Here is an 8,532-nt window from a genome sequence, read left to right on the forward strand (position 1 = left end):
AACTTGGTAGATACGTAGAACAGGACGCCTCAAGGTGACTGGAGAAATTTAACTCTAATTGGCAACTGGGTGGCGCTATAACAACAGAAAAATGCTTCAAAATGGCTAAAATGCGACCGATCGCTGTGGCTCCCCCTGTGGACCAATGTTTTTGTTTTTCTTCTTCTAAATGGCTATGGACTAGTTATTATTATCATCATTATTATTACCTAATCTAAGTCACAAACTAAATATGTTTCTGCTTAAAATACAGAACATAGGCTGATCAGCCACAACTTAAAAACCACCAGTGGTTGAAGTGAATAACATTGATCATTTTGTTACAGTGTTCTGCTGGGAAACCTTGGGTCCAGACAATCATATAGATGACACCTGACACGAACCACCCACCCATACACTGTTGCCAAACCAAGTATATCCTTTCATGGCAATACCACCTCCCAATAGCAGCGGCCCCCTTCAGCAGGAGAGCGCACAATTCAACACCACAAAAACTGGTACGGATTGACCCAAGTAACATGACAAGAGCTCATGGCATCGACCTGGCCTCCAAATTTGATCAAGCATCTGTGGGACATACTGGTACCCCACCTTGCAACCCACAGGACTGATTCAAGAAGGTCCAACTACTGGTCAGGGTTACTTCTGGGGTACCAGCACATCCCACAAATCCTCAGTCAGATTGATAGATTAAGATCTAGGGAATTTGGGGGCCAGGTTGGTGCCCTGAGCTCTTTGTCACGTTTCTCAGGCCATCCCTGAGCATTTCTGTGGTGTGATATGGAGCATTGTCCTGTTGAGAGGGCCACTGTCATGACTGGGCATGTTTGGTCAGCAACAGTGTTTGGGTGGATGGAGCGTGTCAAGTGGCACCCGCATGAATACCAGAACCAAAGGTTTTCCGAATTAGTTCACCATAACCCTACTGTAAGTGAAGGTAGCTCTAGCTTGCACAAACCTTGTCCATAACAGAAGAACGTACTAATACCAGTGGTTAAAATACAATAAAACAGAGAGAGCTAGAGCAGATTCATTAACGAGAGAGATTTGACTTGATTAAAGTCAATTGAAACCCCAAGAACACAATCAGACTGAACAGCAAACGGAGCACCATCAATCAGATAAATACCTTCATGTCTAGCAGTCTTATCCCTTACTTGAGCTTTGGTTTCACTCTGTTTTTCTCTGTCTTGTGTTAAAGCAAACATTGTTCTTGCCTGTGCCTTTTCTCTTTTCATTATCCAGTCTCCTTCAAGAACTCACGTCTGAATGGCAGTGCTGAAATCAGCATTAAGAGACCTCTTCTGACTGTTGCTACGTCAAGGCAGACAAAGCAGGCTCAGTCACCCTCCTTTGGATCTGACTATGGCTCTACCCTGGAGTGGGTGACCTGGAACAACTCTCTCCCAAATAATTCAGTTTCAATTTACAATGATTACACTGATCGCATCGATTATGTCTGTAAATACAAGTGTGAGGCTGGCTTTTATACCCCCAGCAAGGGTCCTTATTGCCACTATGCCAACACAAAAAAAGCACTTTCTGGTTTCCCGTTTGAGATCCTGGTGAACAAAAACATGTTTGAGGTCCTGGAGTGGAAGACGGATTCATACGGTTCAGTGCCCCAGAGTGCAGTCAGAACATGCCCTGGGGAGGACATATATGTAGGGATGAACGAATATGGACTTGGCAAGGTTGATACTAAACATAAAGTTTTCTATCTTCCCTGGAAGGATGATGAATATTGGTACCACGACTACCAGGTCCTGACCACTGATGAGAATATAATCAGCCAGCTGATTTATGATGTCAGGTACAGCACTGATGAGCTGGAAATCTTCCACTATCCTCCAGAGATCATGCAGAAATCAGCCATCAGCAACTACGAATGCCACTCAGTGCTGAAAACAGATACCCTCTCAAAGACATACGAGACGAAGCACAGGTGGGACTTTACCTTTTCTATCCAAGTTGGTGTGACAGTGACCTTTGATGTCAGCATCCCCTTCATCGCCTCTGAAGGTATTCAGTTCAGCTCCGCGGTTACGTTTCAGTACTCCAGGGGAAACACAGTGGTCAATACCATCACTGATACTGTTTCTGTGGAGATCACAGCCCCGCCAAACCACTCCTGCATGGTTAACATGGTGCAGTACAAGTACAGAGTTCAAATCCCGTTCACGGCACAACTCAGACGCACATACGCTAACGGGGAGATCCGCACAATATTCATCACTGGGCTGTATGACGGCGTTCAGACTGGAGAAGTCCGGACCGCGGTGGACCGATGTGAACCTCTAGAAAACCCCAAGCCTTGCTCATGAAATGCACAAAGCTCCACATGATGTTGGACATATCTGTATGTCTGATGCATTTCACTTTTTTTTTTTAATCACATCTAGCTAGTTGAATGTGAGTGCACTCATTTTAAGCCACTTTGGAAAAAGTAATGCTGTTAATAAAATACAAATATAAAAGATTAAAGATTTGTTCCTTAATAAATTGTTTTGTACACAAAAAAAATAATAATGTGGCACTTCGTGCATTTTTGTTATTGTTATTTCATTTGAACATTTCAGCTTCACTGTGCAGAGGTGAAGAGGGAACTCACCTTAAACCTTGGTTTAACATTAGCTTTGTCTTGTGACGTCACAGCTGCTGAGGCTGGAGACATCTTGAGACCATAAGTTTAAACTCTGAAAAGAAAAAATGTTGTCACAATAAAATGCTTTGTACCATTTTCTTAAAGTTATATTCATGTTACATTTACTCACGTTATGTCATTTCATTCTAATGAAATAGCTGAATGAAAAGTAACGTTTGTGAACACTTAACTTCTTCCCTCTCGCTCTTACATATCATCTGGTGTTTTCCCCAGAAGTAAGAGCAACCTGACATGGTAAAAGGGAGAAGATGTCATTGACTATGACCAAATGAAATGCACCATTCTGTGCATAAAATTAGGGATTTCAATGGGTTACAGCATTGTTGGAAACATTTGGTGATAATAGAGAAGGAGGAGATGTCTTGAATTTTGAACAAGATAATTGATCTTTTGTTGAGGAAATAATACCAGACACAACCGATTATTTCAAGCAGATTATATCTTCCTGTTATGACCAAAACAGTGTTGGGCTTGTTACTCTAAAAATGTAATATATTACTCATTACTCGTTACTCTTTTCAATAGTAATCATAATACTTTTCTTATTACCCCCTGCCAACAGTAATTCATTACACTACTTGTTGTATTACTTTTCCGTTACACCCTATACAATTGGTATTTGTTTATCGCCTCAAAATTGAGATGTGTGATGGAGCAACATTTTATTCACCATGTATCCAACCACTGGCTTCATTACTTCTTTGTAGCTGCAGCTGTCCACAATTAAAATCCAGTTTTGGTTGTTTAGTCAGTGTAGAGCTACAGCCCACCTCCATGGCCTTCATGTTGTTGTGTTGTTTGTCGTAGTAGCCGAGGTGTTTCATACCGGAGGTTTGGGGACCTGTTTTTTGCAGTGGAAAGAGTTTTAGTCTGACTACCTGCAGCAACAGTGTTCATGTCATCTTTCCTCCAGGGAAATTAAAATAATGGAATATTTCCAGCTGCTAAGGTAAGTATTTCCAATAGCTGGCTGCTGAATGATGTGCCTGCGCTGCACAATGATTACTGATGTGATTGTTGTATTTCACGCCAGTAGTGATGTGATAACAAAAGTAACGTTGTAATGCGTTGCTTGGTTTTGGGTAACTGTAATATTATTACAGAAATTTCAGTAGTAATTAGTTACACTACTTGTGACTGCAAAAAGTAATGTTATTACTCTAATACGTTACTGCCCAACACTGGACCCAGGTCATTATTTTTGTACATATGTGCCTGTATTTTTTTCTGCAGTGATCTGCACACATACACACACAGAAAGTTAGATAGGATGTTTGTCTAAGGAGGAGTATAAGAATGTTTGGTGAACTACCCGCTTTGAACTGACCTCATGTCATTGAGTTGTTTCTTCAATACAGGTAGGAACTCTCACTCCTATTTGCAACTAAGGGAACACTCAGTGGCCACTTTATTAGGTACACCTGTTCAACTGCTTGTTAAAGCAAATAACTAATCAGCCAATCACATGGCAGCAACTAAATGCATTTAGTCATGTAGACATGGTGAAGACGAGCTGCTGAAGTTCAAACTGAGCATCAGAATGATGAAGAAAGGTGATTGAAGTGACTTTGAACGTGGCATGGTTGTTGGTGCCAGACGGGCTGGTCTGAGTATTTACTGGGATTTTCAGCACAACCATCTCTAGGGTTTACAGAGGATGGTCCCAAAAAGAGAAAAGAGAATGGTCATTTTATCTCTTAACGCTTCTTATCTCCACACATTTTCCGTTAACAACACTGAAGTAATAAATAAAGTGTAGCTGTTGTACACCATTACCATGCTGCTGTCCTGACTGTCTGTAACATGCATGCTGATTGAATATTTGAGTAATTATGACACAGATATTGATTGGATATGAGTTTATTTTTTTATATGAAAGAATGAAATATCAAATGATTGTTCATACATTTCATTCATTGCTTGGAAAACAATTATTTAAAAACCTAAATAAACCTTTACTGTACTAGAGAGAGCTACTGGAGAAACAACCCGCTCCATATATAGATATAAATGACTTATTCTAAAGTAATGAAAAGAAATTTGTAGTTTCAGGTGGTTATACACTAATGAAAACATAGTTATTAACATTATATTCCATTTATGCCAGTACATCTCCCTAAATCCAACACACAGGACCCTTAAAATACAACATGATAGACAAAAATTATTTGACAGAAAAAAACAAACACATGCATCCATCACCACATTTGTTATGATACCCTTATATTATTCAGTGGATACAGAAGTTCCTATTTTTAGATCTTCTTACAGATTATTCTGTTCCCCAATGTGCATAGTAGGAAAATGCCGTTTTCCCCAGATCTGTCAAAACCCAGGGTTCATTTCAAAGAAACCACTTTGAGGATCATAGCTGGAAACTACCACAGCTAAGACAGAGGTAAGTTTATCTAGTATTGCTTTGATTCGTTGTATTGTCTTATAAAGTATGGTAAGACATATAACACACATAGGCAGATATATTTTCAGCTTTTCATTACAATATTTTAGGTATCCAACATACAATATGTCAGGTACTGTATCCCTTGGTGCCTCTTACATTATTGGTTATGGCTTAGGTAGAGGTTCAGCACGATCCACCACAGCCCGGATATCTCCAATTTGGACGCCTTTGTATGTCCCGGTGATGGTTGTGAATCTGGTCTTCCCATTTCTGTAGGTACGCTCAACACGTGCAGTGAATGGGATGTCAGCGATGTACTTATACCCCACCATCCTGACTGTGCAGGTGTGTTCTGGTGGGACAGTGTACTCTACAGCAAGAGAGTGGGTGGTGTCCTCGGTGATACTGCTCCCCTGGCTGTACTCTTGGGTCGTCTCCATGCTTACTTCGACACCTACAGAGCAAACTTCGGGCACTCCGGCAGTGATGCTTGTGGTGACGCCCATTGTGAAGGAAAAGCTGGTGTCCCATCTTTGCTCCTTTATGGTTTTCTTTTCGAGCTTAGCTGTCCCTGTCACTGGATTGCGGTCATGGTTGGTGATGACACTCTTGTCCAGGGTCTCTGGAGGATTCTTAATGATGTTAATATCATCAGTCTTATACTTGACTTCAAATATGCGTTCCCTTATTACTTCTTTGTTGAGGGTCAGGACCTCGTAGGTCTTGTACCAATGCTCAGAACCTTCCCAGGGAAGGAAGAAGGCTGTATTTTTAACATCCACCTTCCCGAGACCATACTTGTTCTTCCCAACATATATTTCCATGCCGGGGCCGATGCTGACTGAATTCTGAGGCACTGACCCGTGGTCGCCATCCTTCCATTCCAGAAACTCGAAGTTGTCTCTGTTCACCAGGAAATGGGGAGCCTTGATGCTCTTTGTCTCCATAGGCATAGTAGCAGTGAGGACCCTTGTCAGGGTTGTAGAAGCCAGCACTGCACCCATATTTGGCAACATAGTCGGTGCGTCCAACATAGTCATTGTAGATTGAAACTGCTCCGTCGGGCAGAGAGCCATTAAACCTCTGCCATTCCAGGTTAGTTTTCTCCATCTCCGCAAGAGTCAGCAGGGATCCTTTAGCAGTGATATTAGAAACCCTGTCCTTTAGACTTGGAACAGTATCAGGACTGTATAACTGAAAGGAAAAAGACAAAGATAGGAAAAATGTTTAAGCATAAATCAAAGGACATCAGTAATCAATGGATGTACTCCAAATAGTGTTAAGGTAAAGCTCAAATTGTCTTGCTCTGTTGTGATGAAAGTGGACTTTGTTGGATGTCAGTGACTGACTGAGTTTGCTGTCACGAATTACAGAAGTTGCCAAATTGACCAATTCCTAAACCCCTCGACCAACCAGTGTTTGTACATCCATAGCTTAGCAATCTAGGCAGGGAGATCTGTCAAGCTCTAGATTTCTCCACATGTTGAAGCTCTGTACATGTTCAGGAAAGTAATGTAAAGTGGAGGTTATTGATATTATTAGTGCACTTAACAACTCAAAAGCCAAAGATATATACGGTCTCGACACCAGTTTTTTAAAAACGCACAAAGAGGCACTTGCATTTCTGATCACACACCTGGTTAACCTATCCATCAAACACTCAGTGGTTCCAAAGGCGTGGAAGTTGGCCACAATCACCCCAATTTTTAAATCCAGTGACAGGTCTGACATGAACAACTATCGACCTATTAGCATCATGCCCATCATCTCTAAAATAATTGAAAAATGGATCTCTAATCAATTAATAACTCATCTTAAATATGGTCAAACTCCCTTGCATCCTCTACAATTTGGCTTACGCCCACATCATTCGACTGAGTCTGCATTAGCTGTGTTTCTGGAAAAAGTCAAATGTTTGCTGGATAAGAATGGTTGTGTGGGTGCTGTGTTTCTAGATCTAAAAAGAGCGTTTGACACCGTTAACCACAAAGTGCTTTTATCTAAACTGACCCATTTTAATTTTTCTGCTTGGGCTATTAAATGTATGGAATCATACCTGTCAGAGAGAGAGCAGTGCACAATGGTTGACGGGGTCAGATCCCCCTATCTAGGTTCACTAGTGGGGGTCCCTCAAGGATCCATCCTGGGACCTATTCTATTTTTTTTTTTATATATAAACGATTTGCCAGATATCTGTAAGGATGTTGACGTACAGCTCTATGCGGACGACACAGTCATTTTTACAAAGGCAAAACATCCTGTAGAGGCAGCCCGCATACTTTCCACAGCTTTGATACACATACAAAATTGACTCATCGAGTCCTGTCTTTTGTTAAACACAGAAAAGACAGTTAGTATGTTTTTTTTCGAAACAACCCACACATATTGCACACACACACTCTGTCCGTCTGGGAGGAGAAGAGCTGAATGTTGTAAAAGAGTTTAAATACTTGGGTGTGATGCTGGACTCTACTCTGTCTTTTAGAAGCCACATTAAAATAGTAACAAAGACGGTCAAATTCAACCTGTATAACTTCAGGCAAATACGGAGGTCACTAACCGATAGCGCTGCTATGTTGTTCTTGCATTCTATGATTTCTTCCCATCTGAGTTACTGTCTAACTAGTTGGTCAATGACAGCTACGACAACACTGAAACCAATCGAATCTCTATACAAAAAAGCACTGAAAATACTGGGTAAGAAGCCATTCTCATATCATCACTGTAATATTTTATCTCAATATAGCCTGCTAAGTTTTGAAAATTTAATGTTTGATGCATGGATTGGCACCACCCCCACTTAACGACTTCATTACACTTAGGCCAATCACTACCCAGGTAACAAGGGCCGTAACAAACAGGGAGTGTGTGGTACCCCTCAGAAAAACTTCCTTTGGTCAGAATGTCCTGTCGTACAAAGGAAGCCCTTTGTGGAACAGCCTGCCAATCTCCGTAAGGGAATGTGCTAGCCTTGCCACTTTTAAGGGTCATCTAAAGGTGTGGCTCAAAGCTTACCAGTTTTGTGACCATGCTTAACTGTACTGTTGAACAGGGTTATGTGCAACAGGGTTGGTGCAATATAATAGGGCTATGTGCAATATATTGAAATGTGCAATACAATGAAATTTCAATTTTCATCCTCCTTTAAATTTCTATGGTCACTCCTGATCTAGTTCCTCAGTCACTCCTGACGTATTTGAATGTTTTCTACTGTTTACTATTTACTATGTGTATATTTGTACTGTTTCTCCATGTTTCTACTGTATCTCGTGTGCTATTTATGCATTTTGTTTTTATGTTACTAATGTAACAACAACCTGCCTAGGGACGACAGATGGAAATTAGCTGTGGGCTACAATCTGGCATATTTACATGTACTATCAATCAATCAATCAATTTTATTTATAAAGCCCAATATCACAAATCACAATTTGCCTCACAGGGCTTTACAGCATACGACATCCCT

General features: G+C 40.9%; 3 protein-coding genes across 3 annotated transcripts in view; 2 read left to right on the plus strand and 1 right to left on the minus strand.

Moving 5' to 3' along the window:
- LOC126393851 (protein FAM163B) overlaps positions 1-8,532 on the plus strand; it is a 180,925-nt gene that overhangs the window by 56,190 nt on the left and 116,203 nt on the right. The window lies entirely within an intron of this gene.
- On the plus strand, positions 519-2,324 carry LOC126394908 (natterin-3-like). The gene is made up of 2 exons (XM_050052052.1): positions 519-582; positions 1,246-2,324. Exons 1-2 carry the CDS (start codon positions 519-521, stop codon positions 2,322-2,324), a joined length of 1,143 nt encoding a protein of 380 aa, XP_049908009.1.
- Positions 4,600-6,251, minus strand: LOC126393845 (natterin-3-like). The gene is given in 2 exon segments (XM_050050229.1): positions 4,600-5,981; positions 5,983-6,251. Coding segments are annotated over 2 exon segments (945 nt in total). The 5' UTR covers positions 6,177-6,251; the 3' UTR covers positions 4,600-5,230.

This window comes from Epinephelus moara, chromosome 8 (assembly GCF_006386435.1).
Source record: "Epinephelus moara isolate mb chromosome 8, YSFRI_EMoa_1.0, whole genome shotgun sequence".
In the NCBI taxonomy this organism is placed as follows: domain Eukaryota; kingdom Metazoa; phylum Chordata; class Actinopteri; order Perciformes; family Serranidae; genus Epinephelus; species Epinephelus moara.